The sequence below is a fragment of the Pygoscelis adeliae genome, unplaced genomic scaffold (genome assembly GCF_000699105.1).
Source record: "Pygoscelis adeliae isolate BGI_AS28 unplaced genomic scaffold, ASM69910v1 Scaffold130, whole genome shotgun sequence".
In the NCBI taxonomy this organism is placed as follows: Eukaryota; Metazoa; Chordata; class Aves; order Sphenisciformes; family Spheniscidae; genus Pygoscelis; species Pygoscelis adeliae.
The window spans coordinates 4,906,288-4,932,465 of record NW_008824031.1 but is presented as its reverse complement, the minus strand read 5'-3'; the positions used below and the strand labels follow the sequence as shown (position 1 = coordinate 4,932,465).

At 36.9% G+C, this 26,178-nt stretch overlaps 1 protein-coding gene across 7 annotated transcripts in view; it reads left to right on the top strand.

The window, feature by feature from the left end:
* EML1 (echinoderm microtubule associated protein like 1) overlaps nt 1-26,178 on the top strand; it is a 131,166-nt gene that overhangs the window by 87,236 nt on the left and 17,752 nt on the right. For 4 of the 7 annotated variants that reach the window (XM_009328174.1, XM_009328167.1, XM_009328159.1 and 1 more), the window contains 10 exons: nt 1,671-1,805; nt 7,125-7,153; nt 8,588-8,614; nt 11,812-11,941; nt 16,086-16,235; nt 18,262-18,331; nt 20,228-20,338; nt 22,729-22,824; nt 23,381-23,515; nt 24,977-25,076. In XM_009328174.1, coding sequence (XP_009326449.1) covers nt 1,671-1,805; nt 7,125-7,153; nt 8,588-8,614; nt 11,812-11,941; nt 16,086-16,235; nt 18,262-18,331; nt 20,228-20,338; nt 22,729-22,824; nt 23,381-23,515; nt 24,977-25,076 — 983 coding nt within the window. The remainder of the gene's footprint in view (nt 1-1,670; nt 1,806-7,124; nt 7,154-8,587; nt 8,615-11,811; nt 11,942-16,085; nt 16,236-18,261; nt 18,332-20,227; nt 20,339-22,728; nt 22,825-23,380; nt 23,516-24,976; nt 25,077-26,178) is intronic. The other 3 variants (XM_009328181.1, XM_009328189.1, XM_009328152.1) reach the window with 1 other exon arrangement.

The following is a 26,178-nucleotide window of genomic DNA, read 5'->3' as shown; positions in this document are numbered from 1 at the left end:
GTTGCTTTGCAGAAAGGCTCCAGTTCAGTTGTCCCCATCGTTTCTGTAACTGAGCCTCAGCTGAGGTGTTGAAACATTCCCCTCCTTGCTGGTAAAAAGACATGAGGGAGCAGGAATATATTTAAAAAAAAAAAAAGTATGAATGATGGTGTGCAGTTGATAAGCTGAATATTTTTTGACCAGACAGAAAAGTCTGTCTCGTTTCCTTTAGTTATGAAGAGCCAATGCCTGTCTGTCTTACACCACACACAAAGTGGGACAGAGCCTGAGGAGCTGACTGAGATAACAGGGTAGGGATAGTTGTTAGGGGCTGATGGGGAGGTTTGGAATAGTCCTCAAGGATGCTTGAGATGAGCTTTATGGTAAGCAAAGCGTCCCTGTGGGTGTACGGAGGTTGAGGGGGAGCTGGCTGGGGATGGTAAAAGGGGCAACTGGGATGAGACTGGGCCTTGAAGGAGCAAGAACAGAAAGAACTGAAGTTTTCACAGAGGGAGGGAGCTTGTGGTTGAGATTTGGGTTGAGGGGTGTGAGCTTGAAAGCAATCATTTGGTGTCCATGGCTTCCAGGGTGAGAAAGCTGCTGAAGGTGGTCATTTAGTTATGGGGATGTTATGGGTAAAGGGGACATTTCCATTCTGCTCTTTGGAGGGGAGAAAACAGAACAGGACAGGGGTGGGGGGAAATAAGACCCTGACACCGAGTCCTGTTGTTCAGCTGCTGCCTTGGGGGAGATTCCTGCCTCGGTCCGGGAGTGCAGCAAAGTGAAAAGCATCGCCCAGCTTGGAGCCTCGCCCTTAGCTGTTCCCTCTCCTGCTAGGAAGCACTGCTTTATGGAGAAGTGCTTTGGACTAACAAATATCCACAATAATTTGTCTCCCATTAGGTGCAAGCTCTGAGTGGGCTTCTCTTAACTTACTAAGTAATACCGCTTGTGTTTTGGCTCACATTTTTCCATCAGAGAGAGCTGGGTGTCTAAGGGGTGCCATAAAGTCATACAAGAGCTCCCTGATAGCTATCTTGGCAGGAAGGATGAAGAGAGAGAGAGTAAGACAATCTTTAAGCCTTTGAGAAACCCCTTGTCAGGGGATGTGGGGAATCTGATCTCTTCATACATGTAAGTAGGAAGCATACATTTTTGACAAGCTAATGAAAAAATGCAGGTTAGCTCACCTTCAGTTGCACTTTGGGGTGTGTTAAAACTAGCTTTGAACCACAGAATAATGGATACTGAATGAAGATGCAAAGTTAGCTTGCTGGTGCTCAAATTTTGACCTACTTTTGGTATTTTCTGTAGTGTCGATGGAGGTGTCAGGTAATATGCTTTCTCTTTAAATCTTTCAATTCTTATTAAGAGATTCCAAAAGTCCAGAAGTGTGGAGTGGTAGTCAGAGATTTGAAATGTGTCCTGGAAAACAGATATTGCAACTTACTCTATGATATTGGTTTAGTCCCTCTTCTATTTTATAATTACGGAAAAAGCAGTATGTTTGTTGCACCAGGTACTCAGCAAAACTCTTATGTAGGCTCTTTAACAAATCAAGTTATGATTAAAAACAAAGTTGTAGTTATTTTTAGGGTCAATGTTCTACTTGATACATTTCTCAAAAATATTTGTCATAGAGAGATGTGCTTTTACAAGTGCCACTGTAAAACTTGCTCCTTTTTTATTAGCACCGTTAAGAGAACCAGTTCAGCTGAGCGTGTGTCCCCAGGCGGTCGGAGGGAAAGCTATGGAGATTCCAAAGGGAGTCGCAACCGCACTGGATCCACCAGCAGTTCATCTAGTGGTAAAAAGAACAGTGAAAGGTAATGTTATCTAAATATCTATCTCGTTTCTCTGCCTACCACCCTAACAATGAAATTAGTTTCTTTAGTTTAGCAAATATTGGAAGCTTTTTTTAAAAGCTCCAACAGTTGAACAAAAATATCTTTTTAAACATTTTAAGTTTTTCAAATTTACATGGAATTTATTTGCCTTATTTCCAGACCATGAACAATGTGAGAACCTTGAGTTGCCCAAAACCGTTCATAATTATTAAACATGCCTTTTCTATTATCTTAGCGGTTTCCCTTGGTCTTCAAGTTCCTGGCAGGTACTTCTTCAAGTTCCTGGTTGTGGTGCGTTTACCCCAGCTGGCAGCTAAGCGCCACACAGCCACTCATTCCCTCTCCCCCAGCAGGATGGGGGAAGAGAATAGAAAGAGCAAAACTGAGAAAACTCATAGGTCATAATAAAGGCAGTTTAATAAGTGAAGGAAAGAGGAAGAACAAACAAAACAAGTGATGGAAGGGCAATCACTCACCACCTCCCACATGTAGACTGATGCCCAGCCAGTCTCTGGACTGTCTCAGTCTGAGGGTGTCAGATTAATGAGAAATGGAAGAGGAGGCTTACATGCAAGTGCTATCCAGTACAAAGCGGATTAAAGTGATGCTTGTCTCTCTGTATCTCTGACGATGCTTCTCTGTATGGCTGACAGTAGAAGGAAAAGAGAACGTCTTGTCCAGGGGTTTCAGATTCAGGATGGTCTTGAATAATTAGCTGATTCATTGATGGTGGTGGCAAAGTCACTGTATTGCTCAACTGGTTCTTTCCTGTATTTCCTAGACAGGTTTTAGTCTTAGCCATTTCACTTGACCTGTCCTGTTCCAGTTCCCTGTGCAAAAAGTGGTGTTGATGGTACTGTTTCACCATCTCACAGATGATGTGACCATAGAAACACAATGTTAATGAAGACCACGTAATAACATAATTTACCTGCTCTGTCTGGGCATCAGTGCCGTCACAGGAGTCATTTGGCTGCTCATGAGCCAACGGTCTAGCACAAAACATCCCTTCTTTTTCATCCCTTCAGCATCTTCGCTTGATGAAAGGGGTAACTGAGGTTGTTGTGTGCTAATGGACAGCCTAAATATGAGTGATTACATTATTAATGGTTTGTTTTCTGGCTTATGTTTTCAGCTATGAAGCAAGACAGCAAGTGTGCAAAGTTTATGAAACTTCTGAAAGGCTTAGCAAATTATGGGAATAGTGAAAAAATTAAGAATACCATCAGAGAAAAGGTTATAAAATTGTAATATTTACACAAACTAAAAATTTAGCCAGTCTAAAATCTTCTTGGCATTGTGCATCTAATGAGGTTTTTATAAGCCAACAGAATTCTGCAGGAGTGGGCCTTCTGGTACTTATGGAAATTTGACTTTATCTCAGCATATGATTTTTTTTTTTCTTAAATTTTTTGTAAAATAATTATAAACAACAGATAACGGAATAGATGTGGTTTTGTTTATAAGATTTTTGTACTTTAAATTTCCTAAAAGACTGAAATATAATTGCAAAAAAAAGTTACTGTAGCAATTAACTCTTTAAGCAATCCATAAATAAATGCTACTTTTGAGAGGGAAATCAATATTTTATTGGATTACTTAGGAGCCATGTCTCTTTCTGCATGTGCAGACTTGGACAAAATTGTGACTGAACACCTCAGATCCTTCTAGCACAAGGAATGTATACCTTGAAACATCTTATAGAATACTGCTGAAGGAGAACCCCAAATATCAACACTCTTAGGGACAAGTGAGCTTGAAAGTTTTAAAAGGCAAAATTAAGCAAAAAATACCCAGTGAAGGGACTGCTGAGAAGGTAAAAGTTTGCTCTTAGTTTAAGCTGGAAATTCAAGCTGGAAATGCTGTGAAGTGTTGCCATAGTGCATAACTTCATGCAGCTACATTGCCTCAGGAGCTGCTGTTTTCTGTATTGATCTCTTGAAGCTGATGAGTTTTTCTAAGGCTGATATTTTACTTTTTATTCTGTATAACTTCCTACTCTATTGCATGTATCAAATTATAGCAACAGCCCTTATGTTGTCGCATCATTGATTTAAAAAAAAAATCTTACATAAAACAAATTTCTTACAGAAACTTTTTGTTAAAAAGTTAAGTTTCTGTAATTAGATGGGTAGCCTTGTTTCTGGAATATGAACAGGAATATTTCACCTACCAATGGTCACGTCATTACTTTTCCCATTCACTGTAGTTTTAAAAAAAAGTTTCAACAAACATATGATGATCCATCCTGCAGTGTCCTTTCTCTGTGTATTTTATCTTGTACAAAAAACTTCATTAGATAAGTCCCCAGAAGGTGAATTCCGTGTGTGTTGTGCAGTGGTATACCTGTCAAAATCTAAATACAGTGCTTTGCAAAATCTGGTGTTTGAAGATATCCCTGAGTTCCTGCTATGAGCATAAGGTGATAATTGTCTGAAATTAGCTATATGTTAAAACTACTAAAGAAATAAGGTGAGAATATTAATAGGTTGTTCATTTAAATTAAGGAAAGGTATGACTTCTAGCAGCTATGTTAGAGGTGCTGTACACTTGAAAAGTTGATTCCAAAATAGCTGAGAAATAAAAACATTGTGACATAACTAATGGTTATCTGTAAAATTGTTTTGTTTCTGCTCTAAAGCTGATCACGGTACTTGAGATGCATTTTTAATTTTTTCATACTATTCTAACAGAAACCCAATGGTTATGTCATTCTGCAGTTGTTAGGCCACAAAGGGTTGAGGAACAGCATTGATCAGAAATCACTTACTTTGCACTCAGGGAGGAGGTCCAGCACACAAGTGATGCAATGCTTGGATAATGTTCGAGTATCCCAAGGAACTAATCGAGAGTGTGTGTTAGATTGCCTTAGCTGGAGCTAGCGATGTTGGTGTCGCTATGAGAACAATCATTGTCTGGTTAGAGAGTTTTCCCTGATTTCTGTCACATGCAGCCTGAGGGTGTTCAGCACCACAGCTCTTGCCTCCTTGAACCTCCAGTGTCCTTACCCTGTCCAAGAGGCTGGCTAAAGACTTGCCTCATGCTTCCTGTTGAAGCTGGGCCACTGTGCAAAATATATAGCAAGAGTCATGGGACTAGAAGAAAAATGAGCGTGATTCTGTACGCTGGGGGCTAAGGCTGTCCTCCTAAAGCTAACTGTATGTGCAAAAGAGTGAGGAAGAGGGTGTTACTTAACTGTCTACTCACAGCCTTATTATTTGTATCATTGATCCTTATGGGTCCCTTCCAACTTGAGATAGTCTGTGATTCTATGTCTGGTCTGTAGATGAAGCTTAAAGCAGAATGCATGCCAGAAATCTAAAAAGGCCATCGTGAAATTATTGGTTTTTGAAGTATATAGAATTGTAGGCTGTTACGCAAAAACATAATGCTATAGAAAGCTACTTTCAGAAGCTTTAAGCATAAGGAATAAGGAGATGACCATAATCTCCCATGCTACTTGAGGTGTCCTAACTCCCTATGGCTATGAGCCAGGGGTAAGCCTTCCTAAGGGTTAGATAAGTAGGAAGTGACTCAAGTTCAGGAAAAAGGAAAAGGGTAGTCAGAGCTCTGAGCTGTGTGTGTGGTTAGGGTTTGTATTATTCGAAAGTACACATGATTTGCTTTATTACTGTCATGAATCAGCCTTTCACATTAGCTTGATTAGCTTGAGTAAGTCAGCACGGTCTGTTCAGAACGAGGGACTCTTTTGTCTCCAATATGGCAGCATTTGTGACTAGTGCTCCATCCCATAAAGTTTTTATTTTCTAAAAATATCTTCATTCATAAAAGAAAATGTTAATCTTAGTGTTAACAATGGCAACACATCATGCTATTTATATAGATGAGATTGGCTGTGTACACCAGCTTGAAGCATGAATAATGATGCATGGTTAATACCAAGGCTGATATTACGAAAAGTTGCTAAATCCATGGGTAAGATCAGTAGAATTGTTTTGTTTTTTGTTTTGTTTTTATCATTAAGTAAATGTATTATTCTTAATATAACTGTCAAATCAAGGCAAAAGGAAAAATACTGTAAAATTATTTGCTACTTCTTCTATTGTAGAAAGAGAGAGAATCTTTTATGTTTAGAAAAAATTGTGTGCAAAAATCCAGCCCAGTTTTGTTTCTTTTTTGGTTTCTCTTTATCTGCCCACTGCAGTCTAGGAATGGATGTGGAGATGGCATCACAGCTCTAGGGATACTTCATGCTTCAGCATTTCTCCGTCAAAATGATAGGATCCTTTTGGGATCACCCTAAGAAACATATAACAATAATCTGATATTTCAAAAATTTTACTGGATAGAAAGAAAATGGAACTGGTAGGAAAAATAACTGCATAATATAGCTTTGTGTCCCTTTCATGCTTCATCAGAAACAACACCCTCAAGCCTAATTATACAGGGGCAAAGGACAAAGAAAACAAATGACTGGCATTTCTTGAAAAAGATTCCTTCTGTCTGGCCAGGGTAGTAGTATCCAGAGAGCTCCTCAGTTTTTCTGCCTCTTTCTTCTCCACACGCTTTGTGTATTTTCCCCTCAAGTTTTGCCAAATACTTTCTCAAGACAAAAAGGCAAACCGATTTCAGGCTGTCTTCCAGGCAGCAGTGCAGTGAGAAGGAGAAGACGTTTTAATCATGATGGATATGTGCTTTCTGGGTTTTACCAAGTACTGTTATTCACCAAGAAACGATTGGGCAGTTCCATTTTTTTGTAAACTCTTCGGAAAAGCAGGATTCAAACTTTGGTTTGCTCCTTAAATCCAGAGAGAACAAAGCTATGAAGTAAGCGAACACCCACACATGCACTGATACAGTAGCCCCCCCCGCTCCACATATGCAGGGAGATTTTTGTAATTAAGGATATACTCCTAGCTTTTTGTTATGGTTGTAAACTGCTTTGGAGTAACAAATCTCATTGACTGGAAACCAAAACTGATGCAGCTACTCATGATCAGTTTCTGTGTCCTCCTGTAACTGGACTAACTCTGCAAGGGAAGAGGATCTCGTAGTTAGTAGAGGAAAATCTATAGTTTTGAGAATGTAAGGAGAATTGAATGTAAGAGTTTAACACCTGCCATTAAGGAGCCACAATATATGCTGGTTTTAATTGTGTCTGCCTGGGGATTTACCTTGTAAATAATTGAATTGAAAAAGTATTTTTGTTTATATGTACACACACAAAAATATTTTATATCTTTTATATTTTTAATTTTATATTATATTGATATCTTTACATGTGCAGACTGTATGTGTGTGCTTTTTAAAATAGAAATTTCTTCATTATTTTCACAGCAAACCCAAGGAACCAATGTTCAGTGCAGGTAGGAACTTTTAAAATTTTTAAGCAGATAACAACTGTGATAACATAATAGATTTTTTTTTTTTTTTTTCCTTCCCTGTGGATGCCTAGGAACTGGTATTGAGAATCTAAATATGATACTTACAGGCTACTGATGACATATTTTTAAAAAAAGTTGATCAGTTTGCTCCAGGTTTTATTGGCCCAATAGGTTTATTTTACAGTTAGGATTCTTTGTAAGAAGACAAAGAAGAAAAAGGCTGTGTCTTCTTACCCCAAATACGTCTTCCCTTTCAAAGCAGTATTAAGGTTTTGATGATTAAAGCATATGCCAAGTTCCAGCTATGATGCTGTCATGTTAATTTAGTCATAAAAGGGAGCCCTCAATTACTGTTAAAGAACGCCACATCTGTCCCAATGCCTTGTAATAAAATTTGTCAAATTACAAATAAAAAAGGTGTTTTGTTACTACAGTTTTGAAAGTCCATCTTTAATTTGAAAATCACTTTAATTTTTTCCTACTTATGTATTATCCCTGTAAAAAGATTTTGAAAGTGAAATAGTAGGTATAAGTGAAAGCAGAATTTGTCCTCGTCATAAGACAGTTACAAACTTTTGAACAATCTCAATAAAAATACAAAGCGGAATAGTATACATGACAGTTATTTTTGTTCTGAAAAACCAAGGACAACTAAAATAAAAGCTTTCTTTTAATGAAATAAGGAAGGGGAAAAAACCTGTTGATTTATCAGGTGTATCATATTCTTTGTGTCTGCAGTTCCGTAACAATAATCATACATTCATCTGAAAAGGTAGAAAATCTTTTGTTTACTGAGCTGATTGATCAGCATCCAGTAAAGCTCTTAAGCCATGCTTCAGGGTTTAGTGTAATTGATTTTTAACTCAATAATATATAAAACTAACTAAGCGCTTAAGTATTTTGTGGCAATACAATCACAGTTCATGTCCCTTTCACGAAAACTGTTGGTTTAGAAAAAGTAAACTTCTGATTCGCACAGAATATACTTTTCTTGTGTAACATTTCTCCTTCCCTTGCACCATGTAAGCAAAGGTATTTGGAATAATTTTTCTTCTGACACTTTCCCTGTAGATAAAGATCAGTAATTAAACAGATGTGACACTACTTTTACCTTTTCTTTTTTTTAGGAAAGTTATACTTGGTATTGTACTTACTTTAAGCATAGAGTTGCATAATGGAGCTTAAACTAGTATTTTAACGATAGAAGAACTAAACAGAGCCCCTAGCTGGAGGAAAAGGGTTTCAACTGTAATTACCCAAGGTATGGCATGGAGTATGGCTCAGTGTTTTGTCCAGCACCAGGTTAGCCTCCAGCAGAATACGACTGGACAGCGGGTAGAGCAGGTATTTAGTGAGTTTATTGTATTCAAACACATCTTTATCTAGCCCTTCTGTCTCTGTCTCTGTAATCACAAGGGAAGCGCCGTGTGACACACTGCAAAGGTAGGCTTCACTTCCAAAACCTCATAGCTCTCGAAGCAAAATGGTACTGGTGGGATAAAAGCTCAATGTATAAACAGCTATTTTCTAACTTGCGCGCATTTTGCAATGTTAAAACTTTCCTAGTTCTTTTGAATGAAACAAAAATATTATACCATCTATTATCCAGTCTACTGAATTATAACCCTCAGGTGCACTTTAATAATAATAATGGGTTATAATTTAGATTCCTGTGGAATTTTTCAGAAGAATTTGAATTAGAAAAAATATGTTGAGAGAGCTATATGGCAACATGTGGATGTTCACTGTGTTTGAAATGGTGTTCTGCACTTTTGCTGAAATTGATATAGAATTTGCCCCTTTGTTGGCTGTTTTGCTGTTAGCCTAACATGATTATAGAAGCCTTGGGTTTCCCCTTGCTTTTTCTTACTGACTAGACTGTAGATTTTTCTGAATGTTGAATAAACAGACCAAGGCCTCCAGCTAATTTCTCAGTGCTTTTTGCTCAATGTCATAAAGCAGAGTTACATTTGGTAAACATACCATATTGTTTTCTAAAGCTTTAGCTAAACTGTAGTGTAAATATGCACATTTTTGATGCATGTTTATGTCTGTGATATAATCACAGATTTGTCTTGCTTTTTAGAGATAGCTAAATCCTAACAGTTTTTCCACTAATCAGCATCTTTCAGCTTTGCAATGAATCTAAAATTTCACAAAGCAAAGGATGTTTGTTCTCAAGGCAAAGTCTTTTAGAGTCTCTACCTCTGTGTATTCTTTGTACAATTTTATGCCTGCAATCAGTAGTGGTCTCCTTTGCAGATCCTACTGGCATTCACGTGCCTTCTTAGTTCAGTTCAGTAACTGTTAATTTTTACAGTTATTTTCAACAACAATTTCAAATGTACAAAATTGCAGATGTAAAAGATACATTTGTCTAACAGTTTCACCATTGGTCTGTCTTTGTAGCTTGATGATTGTCTGTCTTTACATCTATATCTTCATATTTAGAACTCTGCTGTCTTAAAAACTTAGTTATGAAAAATACGAGGATAGGGCTGTAGATTGGTTATGTAGAGAATATGTTTGGATTACTAATGAAAATCAGTACAGATGGAATTAATATTACCAAAAGTTAGAAATAAATACACAGTATGGATTTCTGTGCCTGACCTAGTCATCCTCAGTTCCTCTTTATAGTTGAGAGGCATTCTGAAGGCGTGATTTATCCACTTCGTATAATATGCTTGGTATAATTTACTATACTTGCTTTTGGACGTCTGCCTTAACATGTGATTAATTTGTCCAAAAGTACCTGTTTCTCCCTATTTACTCTAAAAAGGAGGTTTGAGTGACTAGGTCAAATACTTCCACTGCAGATGGCTAAATGCAAGTTTTATGAGTCCCATAAGTTTCAGGTGAGAAAAGCAGTTCAGTGAATTAAACTTTCATTCATTCCCAGCCTTTGATAAGCTCAGTCAGGGGTTGTCACTGCTGAAAATCTATTGACTTCCAGTGCACCAGTATCAGTAGTATTGGCATGTGTTTCAAGCTCATTAAATAGATGCTGCATGCGCATACAAATAGTGCTGTAATGCTCTGCTATTTCATGCTCTACCCTCTATAGTTTATTTTCCAATACAGATCTATTGGAGTAGATTTTAAAAAACAGTTCCAGTATTCTAGCATTTTAACAGGCATCTTAAGCTCCAACCATCTGTCACCATTATTTCACCATTATTATTGCTTCTTTTTAGCATTCTGTTTTCTGTTGCTTTCATTGTATGTATGAATTCTATAAATGAAGGGATTTTAGAGAGCCCTAGCTGTAACTTTACTGTGGCAGATCAGGTAGACCTCTTTCCCAAATGAATTAGTCTAAAGGCAAAATACACGTATATTTAGGTAATACAGCATAGCTATGATGTTTATTTGTTCAACCGATAATTTTTATTCATTTAGTCAGGATTTGTACCATATGCATATTTCCAATTAAAATAAAGCCTTAGTTTTCAAATTAAAAAAATAATGGTATAGTTGTAATGATACTTAACAATTCATAGCATAATTTTAACAGTCCTAAATGGTATAATTTTTTTTCATTTACATGATTTTGTTACTTCTGCCCTTCCATTTCCTCTGTGCCCATGATTATTCTGTCTAGTAACTCTACAGATGTCACTGACTCCAAAACTGCTTGATTCGCATGAGAACAAGGCTGAACCCCTTGATCTGCCGATGGAGCAGCAAGAGCCAGCACGTTCTGAATCTGGACAAACTTCACCAGAAGTTCACAGGACACCCACTTTGGCCTTGCCAGTTCCCAAAAGTCCTAGTCAGACCTTCATGGCATTTCCCAGATCTCCTAGTTTTATAAGCCCCATGAAGTCCCCAAGTCAGTACTTCCAGATCTGTTATTAATCCCTCTTCTTTCCCCCAAAAATATTTCTTACCAGTTCAACACATTACTTTTAGTATTTTCTTCTAGAAATGTTTACTTCTGTCAGCCAATTCAGTTTTTGTAGCTTCTCTCCTGTATGTCATTTTCCTTTCTTTTAATGTACTGTCAGTGTTGTCATTCCTTTTTCAATGTTTAGTAATTCATAAAGCACATATCTTTTCTGCATGTACATCAGCATGATTCCTTTTACTAATTGTTTTTGTTCCTTATTTCGAATGTATCTCTAACACTGTATCAGGTGTAAAGCATATCTTTACACTGAGATGCAAAGAATGTGACTGAGTGTTGGAAAATACTTTAGATGCTGATGCTCCACTGTAAATATTGATTAAAAAATAAAATCGATTTTAAGTGGCATTTCTGCGTTAATTGTAATCTTTGTTTTCCCCTTCATTTTTAATATTTAAAAAGCCATAATATTGTAACATTATTTTTCACAAAAAAAAGTTTTGATTTCAGTCCTTTCAGTTTTGTAGTTCTTCATGACATTGTTTAGTTCTATTTCTGCTGCTCAAAATATTTAGAGGAAAAAGGGACTTTGTATGTTTAAAAAAAATTCTGCTTAGTGATTATGATTTAGGAACCCCCCCATCCCCCCCGCTTAATTTCTAAGTTTGAGATTGCATGTCATTCTGTAATTGTAACGCACCAAGCTTAAGTGGGAAGGGATGGAGGAGCACTGGAGTTCTCCACTGATGGTTTTTTTTGTGTAACACTAAACATTTCTGACCTTTTGTAGAGGAAGGATACGTAAAAATGTTTCTTCGTGGACGTCCTGTTACCATGTACATGCCCAAAGAGCAAGTGGAATCTTACAATTTGGAAGCAAAAGTAGAACTACCAGCCAAGAGGCTTAAACTGGAATGGGTGTATCCTTTCTGTGCTAGAGGACTACTGGAAATCAATCATTTCTTAATGATCTGTTTTAAATAATTTTTCTAGCTCAAGTACAGCAAAATTAAGATCTGTATTGATAGGGTTCGTTTCATTAGTGAAGCACCATTCCATTCAAATAGGTGTTAATATCTTGAGGCTGTTTTTCTGCACCTTGTGAAGTACAGGGTGGCAGCTTAAGAAAGATTTTGCTTAAATGTTGCCTGAAGGTTAAGTCTGAAGCTTGCTAATTAGCTGAAGATTAAACTAGGCATATTGTAAGAATGTAGTGAGACGTGATTATTAATTCTAGTATGCATAAAACAAGCTCAGGTTTTTCTGCTGATTCTCAGCAGTAATTTATCGTTTTAAACTGTTTTATAAAATGTGCACCATTGTCCTTTAGAGGATGCTATAATCAACTTCAGTGCTTGAATAAGCCCTGAATTGAATAGCGTGTTGCAACTTATAGGTGCTTAGCAATAAAATTCATAAGATATCGTATATAAAATAATGTTTGAATTTAGATTTTAAACTGTGTTTAAGCACTGTAAATACTGAACAGACAGAATTTTCCACTGACTTCTATGAGTGGACATAATTGCAGAATTCTAACTTGAAAGAAATCAGTGTTACATTACATATGGAAATTTTCGCATTTCACTTTTAAATATAATGAGAAAATACATTCTTTATTGAAAAAGGAAATTACATTTCATTTTTGTAAAATCTTAGTATACGTAATAGATGGTTCAAGATAAAATATAAACACAACAAGATCTGAGTCTGTTTGTAATATCCACTATCTTTAGAGATATGAAGTCTTCATAAGGTTTTCTATTTTAAGCAAAATACTTTTTTTTTTTTGTCCCAAACAGTGCAAATAAGAAGTTGCTTTGTCTTCATAAAAAAGAAGACAGGCTGCAAATAGTCTTTTTCAAAGTTGTATAAATAGAACTGCATGTGGTTTCAGAATGCACACAGAGACTTTCCAAAAGTCCCGTTGTATTCACAAGAGATTAATGACAGATTTAGTAACCATTCTTATTATTCCTATTGCAGCTGAGCCTGTGGGTTCTACCCTACTCTGCTGGAACTGCATAGATAATGCACGCAGAAATAACTGAAGATGAGTTAAAAAAAAAAAAATCTGCAAAATTAATGAAAACAGCTGAGATTAGAGTGGTAAATACTGCTTGCAGCATTTTACCATCTAATTGTTGTACAGACTCTCACCATATATCACAACAGAATTGAATGATGTCTTTTTAAACTTGTAAGGTGCCCCTTGCTTAAGGGGCCTAAGGATGATACGGGAGAAAGTGTTAGGATGCTTGCTGAAACAACAAAACAGCCCAACCACAAAACAAAACAGATAGTCATTAGAGTATGTAGATGGAAGCTGAAGTTAATATTTCAGATTATTATAAGAAATTTATAATTAGAGTAGGTCATGATTTCAGTCCCATTAGTTTCTCACTTAAGCTTACTTAAATGACTGAATATTTGCCAGATGGAGTATTATTTTTAGTTTGAATATTCATATGTCCTTCCAGGTGTGTGTCTATACCCAGCAGTATATACAAAGGTTGTCTATGACTAGAAAAGGTATGAATTAATAAAATGATCTAACTAATCCTAAATGGTTACTGAGGAGGATGCATATTTTTTCAAAAAATACTGTGCTAACTTTTTCAGATTTCAATTTCTTTGCAGTTAAACCCTATTCATGATATCCGTACTTAAAAGTTACACCAGTGACTAGGTATATAAAAGACTTCTTTTAAAAAAAAAAAAAAAAAAAAAAAAGATAATGCCCAATTTACAGACTATAATGATGAGAAGAAAAGCTGCGGACAGGAGCATAAATAATTTAAGGAGCAAGACGAAGACAGCAGAAAACCAACCTATATTGCAGGCATTCGTTCCAGTTAAGTTGGAGAAGCTGAGCTGTTTGCTTGGAGGGTAACAGGACTGGAGTAGGAGAAAACATCTTTGTAGTGGGCAAATCAGCCTGGCTGTGGGATTACAGCCAGCAATGCTTTATAATGTAAGAACGGGGCTAGATTGGAGGTGAGACGGACAAATGGAAAGGGCAGAGCAGACTATGGTGAGAAGCAGAAGGAAGAAAATCTAATGTGTGTAGATTTCAGGGCATACCTGAACCCTAAAGGGGTTTTACAGTCACGTTAGCAGGTATCTGGGTAAGCCGAAAAAGGGTCAGACCACATCAGATATATTCAGACATGAAGAAACAAAAATGCTGAGTGATGAAGTGTGGGGGAGGGCTGGAGCAGAGGTGGTAAAATCCAAGTGAGAAATCAGCACTGGGGACATCGGGGCGGGAGCGGTGGTCCACACGGATCCGTTTGAGACCAGCTCACTTGGCAAGCAGGAGATTTGAAACAAAAGCTGCAGGCCAAATGAAAAGAAAAGGTCAAGATAACATTCCCTGAAGTGCCAACTCACCAAATCCAAGTTGAAGCCAACGAATCTGAGTGTGGGAAACAGTGAGGAGAAGGAGAGATCGACCCCAGGAGTTTACATCTGAGAAAAAAGGCTGATAGAAAGAAACTGAGTGTTTGACAACAGCAATCATGCAGAGTGTTGAATGCAGCATTGTTCCTCTCAGGAAGAATAAAGAAAGGAGATTTTCCCTAAAGAATGTAATCTTTCCCATTTAATAGCTATTTTTATGCACAGAGACTTGTTCCTTATGAATGTCTGTATAATGTTTTTACTTCACTTTTTTTTTTAAAGTTTGATTCCTTACGCTAACTTCAACTGTTAGTTCATTATAAACTTGATTATATATTGTTGAACTAGGGAAATTTTGTGTTGGCTTCAGTTGGTAATGGTATCTGGCCTTATAGAGAAAAATAAATTTAAACAAATAAAGCATTGTCCTGCAATCTGGAGTAGTAACTCTAACCTTTACAGACACATTCAAGATTGATAGTAAATACTTTGTAATTTGAAGATACTGGTTGTTTACATGTCTTCAAATTTGAATATCTCAAACTGGAAGGAACTTCAGCTGAAATATTTCAATTTGGGAGTCCAAACGCTGTATTTTTGAATGCACATTTTGAAGGTTGGGTATGCAGCACTACTTCTATTGCATTTATTAGAAAAAATTAGCAAGCTGTTATTTCAATTCCCATTTTAGAAGTAAGATAACTATCGTACTTACTTCTTGGATAATGTTAACGTGAGTATTTTAGTTTGACTGACTTATCATTGACCCTAGAGAATAGTGCACAAGTATCTTTTTAATATCTTATAATTGGGGTTCCAGTACCTCTTCATATATTTATTGCAGCCAGTTTCCCCATATTGACTGAATTAGTACGTACTTCTGTTTTGCCAAGATTCTGCTAGTGCTGTTTCTCTCTGTTCCCATAAAAAAGGAAAGCCAGAATAGTTGTAGTCCCTAATGACTCTTCAGAAGAATAAAACTACGTAATTTGGCTGAATTAACATTCGGTCTAAATGAGATTATTTCTGGATTAATTCCAGTTATTTCATTGGATTAATTTTAGATTAGCGTTGATAGGACTAGCATCAGAATCTGGGCCACCGCCTTTTAAATACTACAAAAATAAATTGGAACGGATGATGTAACCCTTTTACGGTTTTATATCCATCTGGCTGGTAATGCCCAGAATAATGAAATCAATCAACCTGCACACAGGATAATGCAGTCAGCCCTAATGTCATGCAGGGAGATGTACTGAATGACTTATTAGCATTTCCATCAAGTCTAAATTTTTATTTTAATTAGTCAACCAGTATAAATAGTAGATACACTTGGGACAAAATTAATATTGCCTTAGTCTGGCATTTAGCAAATTCCAGAGGATACTAAAGGGATAGTATGTCTACAAATTCCTGTATTCTTTACCATGTATTTTCTGTAGGATGTGTAGGTTTTCAGTAACTCTAAGTCTGCAAAACGCTTTAGCTCTCTTTACTGTAGTAAGGGAGGGAGTTCTGAAGGCTGTTGAGTGATAAAGCTGTGCTCAAGCCAAGAGATGCCGACTTCAGGAAATACAGGGGCAGAAAATCCATTTTGTTTTTCCTTATTTTTAACATTCTTCATTGGTAGATAATGTTATTGCAGCTTGACCAACATGCTAGCTATGGATATAGGGGTCGGGACTGTCGCAGTAATCTCTATCTTCTTCCAACGGGCGAAACTGTATATTTCATCGCATCTGTAGTTGTGTTATTCAATGTTGAAGAGCAACTTCAGAGACATTACACTGGTCATAATGATGATGTGAAGTGGTAAGTCACCTAATAACCTTTCTTTTTTCTTCATAAAACAGTGTTTGGGAGGTAATGTTTCGTTCTTTTAATATAGTTTTGAAAATTCAAGTGATTTAACCTCTAAGTCTTGTATAGGTTGGGTCCTTATGCCTGACAATGCGTTTGCACAAATAAAGGTCTGACTGTAGTCATGGTAAGAATGTCAAATGTCTGTTATAGCTCTGTCCAGTCAGCACACAAAGCAACTGCTGTCAGGGTGGGATGGCGCAGACCTGAGGATATCCAAATATGTCCCTAACAGAGCCAGAATTTGCTTGTGAAACCTGCTTTGAAGTCTGTGCTGCTGTATGTGCTGTGCTGCTTCGTTTGGATGTGTCTGTATGCAATTGCTGTATTGATGGTCTCCAAGTTACTGCTTGTTTCTCCAAGTTGCTAATAATTCCTCCTCTATTTACTTAAGAAAATTTATTTTCCATAACTAATATACTTTTTACATTGAAAATAAAGAAAAGTAGAAATCTGACTTAATCTGTAGATCTACTCATTTTCATGACTCTGTTTTTAGGATGATTTAACATTAACTTCTTCTTTAGACTCTTCTCCTTCCCCTTTTTAAGTAGGATTGAATTATTCATCTTCACCTGGGTCTGGGTGCCAGATACAGGTCCTTTAGGCTCAATCTAACCAACGAAACAGTTTTAATCTCATTCTGCGATCTTCCTGGTAGTCTTCAGGCATGTCTACATCACGGCAGATACCCTGTAAACTAGTCCTGAGCAGCCTGGTTTGTCTGCTGCCACGCAGGCATGCCAGCTTGGGCTTCCAAGTGATTTAGCTGTGTTCAAGCTTAGAGGATACTAGGTATCAGGAAATATCAGTATTGTTTAAATGGAAATCTAAATAAACATATGGTTTGTCTTGATGGTATCTGTCTGCTTGCTGAATGTAACTGAAAAAGAGCATCTGGATTATCTGATGGGCCCTAATGTAGGAAATGAGTTTGACATCCCTTCTTTAGATTAAGCATTATGAAACACCTGTTCTCCCTGAGAGCCAACAACAGACCTGATAACCAAATCTGGGTGCATTGTGAGCATGTTTCATAAAATTGAATTATTTGTATAATCTAGTTGTTTTACAAGGAGGTTTTTTAACCTGGACCTGTTCCATCTCATTTCTTTCTTTCAAATTTCTGACTCTTTTGATATTTCAAAGCTTTCAGGTTTATTGGAAAAAGGATACCTTTCTGCATTATAAAGCTGAATGAGTTATCGCCACAGCTCATTTTGCAGGGCACTTGGCCTCTAGAACTGTATGCAAAGCAGCTGCAGTGAAAAAAGAATTAAGAGAGGATTTAGGGCAAAAAATAGACTGTACACCAGGCTTTGATACAAATTTTAGCTTGCTTTTGCTTAGAGACATTAGTTAATATTGATCGCAGTTTTAAAAATCTCAGTTTTAATTTTAGAATCAAAATTCCTAATTTCTGTATCCTGTTCTTACTTACCAAAGGACTTTTTTTACCTTTTGAAAAGTATTAGAGAGAAGTTGGTATCTGCCTATAAAAGTTGCTGAATAGCTGGTCAATACAGTCTGAAGAGCAATGTTTGAGTGGATACATCTGTTTGCTCTGGAGGATTGTCACTAGACAGCATTGACTGTACTGACCAGATCTCTGCAACCTCTGATTAGAGATAACTCAGATAACTAGCTCAAATTGTAAACTCCTTATACACTGCAATCATTTAAATATAGGTGAGATGAATCCCAGCATGAGTGGGACTGGGGCTTGTTTGGTACATGCTTTGAGGTATTACGACTTAAGCAAATTACTGCCTTGTTCATAAGGGAACAAGAGTTTTCTGAATAAAAGAGCGTGAAAATTGTTTTGTCCGTTCTGCTTTTATATTTTCAAAATGTTTACATGTATGCTGTGTGCTTTACATGGCTAAAATAGGACTATTTATTACAAGCTCATGTAAAAGTTTGATGATATAGATAATAAATTGCTTTAAGTTTGGCCTCTCTTTCTTTTCTTTTTTAGCCTGGCTGTCCATCCTGATAGGATCACTATAGCAACAGGTCAAGTTGCAGGGACATCCAAGGATGGAAAAGTGAGTGACCCCTTTGCTGACATGTAGTTGCTTATATTTCATAAGAATATGTTATTAAGAAGATACATGCTATATTCTTTTTATGTTGCAGTTAAATTGGTCTTACATTTTAGGACTGAACACAAGCAAAACTTAATTTGAGAGTGCCTATTGCACGCTATCAAAGTTACCTGGTTCCGTTATCAAGATTGGTCAGTGGTTTCTGGTTCCATTACTTACACAGACTGAAGGTAAATTTGGAGCTGGTCTTCAAAAGAGTCATGGAAGGATGAGGCTACAAAGGAGACCAGAGAGGGCAGATGGATGTGGGAAAAAGGAGGAGAAGCAGCAGAGATTAAATTGTACACTATACAACTTCATTTCTGACCACAACTACCAAAAACAAAGTACAAATAAGAATGGCTTTGGGTTGTTTGCTGAAAAAAATAAATTCTTACTCTTGCCATCATCTAGGCAAGAATATTTTTCTCTCTGTTGTTACCTGTATTATCATAAAGCTTAGCTGTAGGCTAGGAATTTATTTGAACAGAGTAAGATGAGCATTGCTCCAAAGAGCTAAGACAAGTGCGAAAGAATGGGTACAAGCAGAGGCAGGAAAGCATGAGGAAAAAGTTACTCAGCAGAGTATGCAGCTGATGTCACAGCCAGACTATTGCAAAATTTTTGGTAGATGTCAAAGAATAATTTTACGATAAAAACAGATTATCAATATGCTAACTACTTTTAAGTAAATGAGGAAAACAAAATCTCAGTTATGCAATATAAGGTTTATGTAAAGATAACTTAGTTGAGTAACAAACTATTAATTTTTATTGTGTGTTGGAGAAATCTCTGGTATTTATTTTTTTTAACTTCATAAATACAATTCCTTACCATTATATTTGTGAAATAAAATCTAAAGGTGTGGTGTCTATGCTTGAAGGGAGTGTGGTATATAGGTAAGCTTATATAAAAGCCATTTATATAACTGAGATGCTGAGGTTTGATTTATTTATTTTTAAGGGCAATGTCACTACTTATTAGCAAGAAAGACTGATGGCTGTTGTGTTTTTTTTTTCTTTTTTTTTTGCTGATACTGTAATAAAACATCTTCACCTTATTTGAAAAAGCATCCTAAAAAAGGAAGTAAAACATAGCCTTTGTTGGTTTCCTGCAAAGGTTGAAGATACTTTGTTAAACTCCTAACTATTTTTAAAATAAAACTTAATCAGCAAGTACTTCCTGGGGTTGCCCTCTAGTGGATTTGAGAAGCATTTCTGTCTCCACCAGGTTCAGCCTGCGTGGGGCTGTCTGTGTGGTGCAGAAGTCATAGATAGAGGGGAGGGAGGGGGAACCACCTGGTTTTCACAGGGAATTCGTCTTGGGCCATTACGTATACCTAGAATTTTACGTACAAAAAGGAAGTTAGTTCTGATTACAGCGGTACAACTCTTTTCTACGGCCATTTTTATGACACTGAAATTAATGACATTTTAGAAATTCCTAATCTTTTTTTTGCACTTGCTATTTGATGTTGACCAGAATTATATCAGTTGCTGCAGTTTGAACTGATGATCTTGGACCTACCAGTAGGTCCCATGTCGCAGGGTCATCACCAGTTTTCACTTATTGAAGGATGTCTCGGTGCCCGTTTACTTCAGTGAACTAAAAAGATCAGTGAGACCTGACGTGCTCTACACTCTGGATAGTCAGTCCCAGATATTGGTTCAAGGCACAGTAATCAGCAAATCGTTTGTAGTATATCTGTGCTTACATGGGTGACTCTAGAGAAGTTCTGATAATTTTCATACCTTAAATTGTATTAAAATGTTTTTTGGATGCATTCTCATTTTTTTAAATCCTGATGGTTTTTTTGCCACCATTGTTTCAGCTATTATTTCTGTGTCTGTTTTATAGCAATTGCCACCACACGTGCGTGTCTGGGATTCTGTAACTCTGAATACACTGCATGTCATTGGAATGGGGTTTTTTGACCGAGCTGTCACTTGCATTGCTTTTTCTAAATCTGTAAGTAAAGTAAATGAATAGTCAAATTAAGTATGTTTGCTGAACAAGTCTTTGAAGTCTTTCAAATTTAGCTTCCTTGATCAAACTTCCAAGCTGTCTTTTCTCTCAGCTTCCTCTTTAGAGGAGGAAAGCTTGCAAGCCAGTTGTTTCCAACAGTTTATGTTAGCAATATCTCAGCAGTCTCAGAGATCTACCTTATGCGTACCATAAAATGCAATTAATTTCTTCAGGGACAAGTAGTTGCAGAAGTACTTGTGTTCTTGAAGTTTCAGTATCCTTACTTCTTCTCTTTAATTATCCCATTGCATTTCTCCCTGCATAAGTTATCCTCTCCGCACCTTTTAACCCGCTATGCTGTGCCTAAGGATGACCGATGAAAGACTCCTATAACGGCCCATACCACTGATTTTGAATTTAAAAAATGGGAGCTCCCATAGGAGAATCAAAATCTTTTGCTTGAAAGCAGCAAAGGCGTATGGATAAAGGATTGTAAAGAATTAGAAGCCTGTTGTTAGCCTCTAGGCACCATCCTTTGAACTCTTGTCTATCAGGGAGGTAAAAAAAGATGACATAGGCAGCATTCAAGTCCCATACAAAAACATGAGTATGTAACCTGACACGCACAAGTCTAGAAACCCTCCGTGTAGAACAGAATCCGTTAAGCAGTGTATGTGGTGGTGTCTCGTTGTCTCGGCAGCATTTTTAAAAAGGAGAGGACTAGATGGTGTGTGGTAAAGGTAGGTAAAATGTGTATGGACATAGGTAAAACGTACTTCAGTGAAAGTTTCCACAAACACTTGAAATCTATTGATGACAATATTTTATAGAAAGTAAAAGAGAGAGGAGGGAATTGGCAGAGCTGGTAAAGAATACAAAGGTGAAAGCCAATGCAGTTCAAGATCAGCTTTGAAGGATAAATAAAATGGAATAGCAATCAAATAGTCTGTAAAGATCTCCCTGGAGGAAGAAATAGGTACTTAATAACGGAGGATCGCTATTGGCGGATGCCAGGAGAAAGCAAGTGTTTAATATGTTTGCTTTATGCTGTGATTTCACAGTCATAGCTTGGCCTGTTTTGAGCATCACTTCCCATCCCGTAGCAGTACTGCTTATCTCATTTTAGACAGCCCTCTGGCTACTCAGTCCTGTCTCTGTCCCACCTCTTGAGTTTCCTTGGCACAGTTGTTTTTGTAGCTGTGTCTGAGGTGTGTATTAGGGGCCTGATTGATCAGGAAAACAACCAAGCAACGTCATACATAAAAAAAAAAAATGAAGCAGAGTTTGCTTGGGTCTTCTTTTCCCCCAAAAGTTGATCTGTTCCCCAAACAGGCTCACTCTATGATAGCCCAGACTTTTGCGGTGGCTCAGCTCAAGAGGCAGCAACAAGCGGCTGTGCTATGGGTGGCAGAGGAAGGACTATTTGTGCCAGTATGGCTGCCAAGGGAGTGCTTGTGTAACCACAGGCTCAGTCTGTTCCGGCAAGCTCATCTGCAGTCAAAGCTAACATAGCTGATGCCAGGAGCAACAGGATACAAAAATCATATTTGAATGGGTTGGAAAGCAATTAGACATTACGTGATGGTTTATTCCACCATAGACACACAGCTAGGAATGAACACCAAAGACTGGAAAAAATGGTCCAAAAACTACCTTCCAGATAGCTGCTGTCTGGAAAAAGATCTGATGATTGTACAGCAGTGACCATCACTAGTGAGACAGATGTCGATCATCCCCTCAGCTCAGGTAGAGTCTCAGTTGGAGTTCCTCATCCAATCTTTGGATTCACACATCAGAAAAACAGGTACCGACTGGAGAAAGTCTAGGAAATATGATGCATGAAGAAAGACTAAAGGAATTAGAGTCATTAAGATTAGAAAGACTGAGAGAAGACATAACTATAAAAAAGATACCTGTCAGGAATAAGTTGTTTTCTAATTTCTTACTACGTTCCCTGATTTTGATCCATTATTCCTATATGAAGAGTAAAATTGTTCCCCGTGTCCATAGCAGATCTGACAAGAAATAATTGGTTTAAATTGCAAAGAAAGAGACTCAGTATAATTATCAGGAGAAGCTTTCTTAATAGTATAGATAATGACGTGTAGTTTGCCTTGGGAGTTTCCATCACTGAATGTTTAAAGAGAGATACCTACCTCATTCCTGACAAAAACTTTGTCTACAGTTTGCAAGAGTTCCTCTTCTAGATCCCTTTTTGGCCCCATTTTTCAATGATCCTATGAATTATTATAGATCTATGGGATAACTAAAGATATAACAGTTAAACTGTAAATATTTCACTTTACACAGAAGTATTTAATTATTTTGAATGTGTATTTATGTCTCTAATGTTGGTTGGTGAATGCATTAATATTTTCCATGTTTTGCCTCAGAATGGAGGAAGCAGCCTGTGCTCCGTGGATGACTCAAACGACCATGTGCTTTCTGTGTGGGACTGGCAGAAAGAAGAAAAGCTGGCAGATGTCAAGGTGTTGCAATAAGATATTTTGTACTACTTGCTTGTATGTAGATTTGGATTTCTTGTCATAAAAGTCTTTCTATATTTAACTTCTTGTGCCTTTTTAACACTTTCACTGTATAAAAGGCAAAGGAGACAAAGAAAGGGAATATTTTTCTCTCACTGTTGAGATTATCCCAATAGTTTGTTTGTTTTTTGTTGGTTGTTGTTTTTTTTTTTAATTTTGCTATTGTAGTCATTCTAGAATTGATTAGAAAAGTCTAGGCAGCAATGATAGGAGCATGTGCAGAAAAGAAACGTCTTAAACTAATCTTTTGTGTAGAACTTCTCATTATCTGACATAGTTTTGAAGGATAACTTTTGATACTAACTTATAAAAACATAAAATCTTTTGACTTCAAAGTATTCTACCAAAGTATTCCAGTCTACACTAATAAATTAATAGCTCAGAATTTTTCTTAAATCAGGAGTTGAACAGTTAATCTAACTAGAGAACCATTTGATGGTTCAGTTTGTTTTCTTTGAATTTTAAATTTTGATACAATGTTTTTCTTTTTCTTTCCAAGTGCTCTAATGAGGCTGTATTTGCTGCAGATTTTCACCCTACTGATACAAATATAATAGTTACTTGTGGAAAATCACACCTTTATTTTTGGACACTAGAAGGGAATTCCCTTATTAAAAAGCAAGGATTATTTGAGGTAAAATAAAGTTTTTCCTTAATTTTATGTTTATAATAATGGTACTGTCGTACAGAACTAAGGGTTAATAAGGGTTGAGTAAATCAAAACAATTGATCATTATTAAAATTGAAATTTTACAGAAATTCAGGTAGCATTCATGGTATGGCACTGAGAGCTTTTCCATGGGTTGTCACCATGATGAAGTTTTGAAATGCAATTACCATTCTGTTCCTTGCATTCCTTTTCCTGTATTCTTTATACTGTACCCCCATCAAAATAAAATTACCTTAAAGCCCTCTATGCTTACCTCAGGTTAAAAAAAATAGTGTTATATGCTGTGGGTTTTTTATTTTGTCAGAAGAAAGACTTGGAAAACCCCATAAATTATGTGACTATGAATATTCTTCCCTTTTCCTCTGTTCTGCTCAGATACACACACATATGTAATTCAAATACAGATTGAGCTGGCCACTATTTGGTAAATATAATTTTCATTTCAAGGTCTTGATTTGGTTTTGTACTTAAATATAGACTAAGGTCTACAGCAGCTGCATGCACAAATGAGGGATGTTTGCAGTGACTGCAGATAACTCCAGTAGGGCCTAGTTAACTGCTTGTGGAGTCGTGGTTCGCAAGTATAGTCAAAACAAGTATTTTGCAATGTCAATTTATACACTTTGTGTGAAATAAGGAGAAGATGCTGAGATAATGCATTTAAATTTTGTTACATTTTATTTTTCATTCATTTTTCACTTCTAAGCTGCTTGGGCATATTTCTGCCTCTGTTATTCTCGATGGATGTTGCAGATAGGAAAGTGTGGTGGCCCTAGTTGAGAACATTCTTAATTTGAGGGAGAAAGAGGCCATGCACACTGGTAGTCAAAAAACATTGTAAATAATGTCCTTGGAAGCTACTAGCTAGTGAATTTTTTTGTCCCCTTATATATTTCACTATTTTGTTGCTGTCAGTATTTTAAATGCAGGGTCTCAAAGCAACGTTTCCATTACTGAACCTTAGGATTCTTTCAAGAGATGATTTCTTAATTCTTACACTGCAGTGAAACTGTCTAGTAAGACTTTTCTCCTAGAAACTTTGGAGTTAAAAATTACAGTAATAAAGCTTGTTTGCATCTTTGGCCATTTCTAAATACTTAAAGCCTTTTGGATTATGTGGGAGTTGGGGAATTTGGTTTATCTCAGAGCATTACTGGTCTTGTGTTAAAAGTTGGCAGGCCTTCTCACTTGCTCTATCCACAACTTGTAATTAAAGGGTGCAGGATTGGGCCACCAACCTCAGCTGATGCGTCTTTTGCCATTGCACAGACTAACTGTTTAGACTGTAGGAATGTGTTTAACTCCTGTGTAGACATTTAGGCAATAATAGAACTGTGTAAGACTAAACTAAATTACTCAAATGCATACAGTTAAAATGAATGGGTTGTGTGTTGCTGTGAGCATATATTTCTCGTAACCATGCAGAAACAAGAGAAGCCAAAGTTTGTCCTGTGTGTGACTTTTTCTGAAAATGGTGATACTATTACAGGAGACTCAAGCGGAAACATTTTGGTTTGGGGAAAAGGTAAGACAAGATTGTAGTTAATAGTGAAATTTTAATATAAAATACTCTGAATTTTTACACGAGTGTAGCCTCATTTTAAGAAGAATAAATTTTGTTTATCTTGAGTTCTTTGCCAAGACCAATCCAGCAGATTATGTCTGGATTCTTCTCTACAAGCACCTAAAGAACATATACCTGACTGCTAGAGCACAAAATTCTATAGAATGTGTTCTCTATGGTCAAATGTTGAATCATAGAGCTATGCGAGCACGTATGGCTTTTGCTGACGTAAGGAATGGCAGGAAAAGTTCTTTTCCTCAACCAATCTGATAGTAAGAAACACTGTTAATGTATTTGATTATCTCCAGTCTCCTATACTGTGACTCTGCAGTGTTTGCAAAAATTATGCCTATTGACATACACTTTTAAAAGACAACAAATAGCTTTGTTTTCCTAGGAAGTCAAGCTAAATATATGCAGATCTAATTGAATTCCTCAGCTTTATTTCAAAAGGACAGATAGATAGGACAAACTTCTTAAAAGGCATTTTCTAGAAAGAAAAGACTTGGTTTTTTTTTTAGGCAGCAGAAGGCAATGCCTGCTGGAGGGCAAAGAGCAGCAACATGCTAAACGTTTACTTAGTGCGTGAGATGCTGTTCATAGGAATAAGGAGAATCCCCTAAAGGAGGCCTTATTAGTAAAGGAAGAAGGGGTATGGATGACAGCTGCTTCTTATTATTTACTCAGTGCCTTCTCCCAAGATACTCAAAGGATATAAGACCCGGGAAGCAACATGGTGAATCAGTTACACAGTTGAACCTTAGTGAGCTGTTTTTGTAGACTTTTTTTCATCCAAGGACCATCAGCCAATTACCTCCTTGTGCTTTTGGCCAATACACTACTCTTGAGTAGAGGGGTGGTTATGGTGTTTGTAACTCAGCTCCTCTTTTATTTCCCTTTTCTTTTTCCTATGATAGCTTAAAGCAAGACACTTCAACACTTTTCCTTCCAAATGGAGTTTAGAAATTGCATAGTCCCATCTCCTCCCTGTTCTTGGTTGTTATTTTGGACTGCCAACAGAGAAGGGAGATAGTGGCAGCTGCTGGCATGGCAGGGTCAGTGC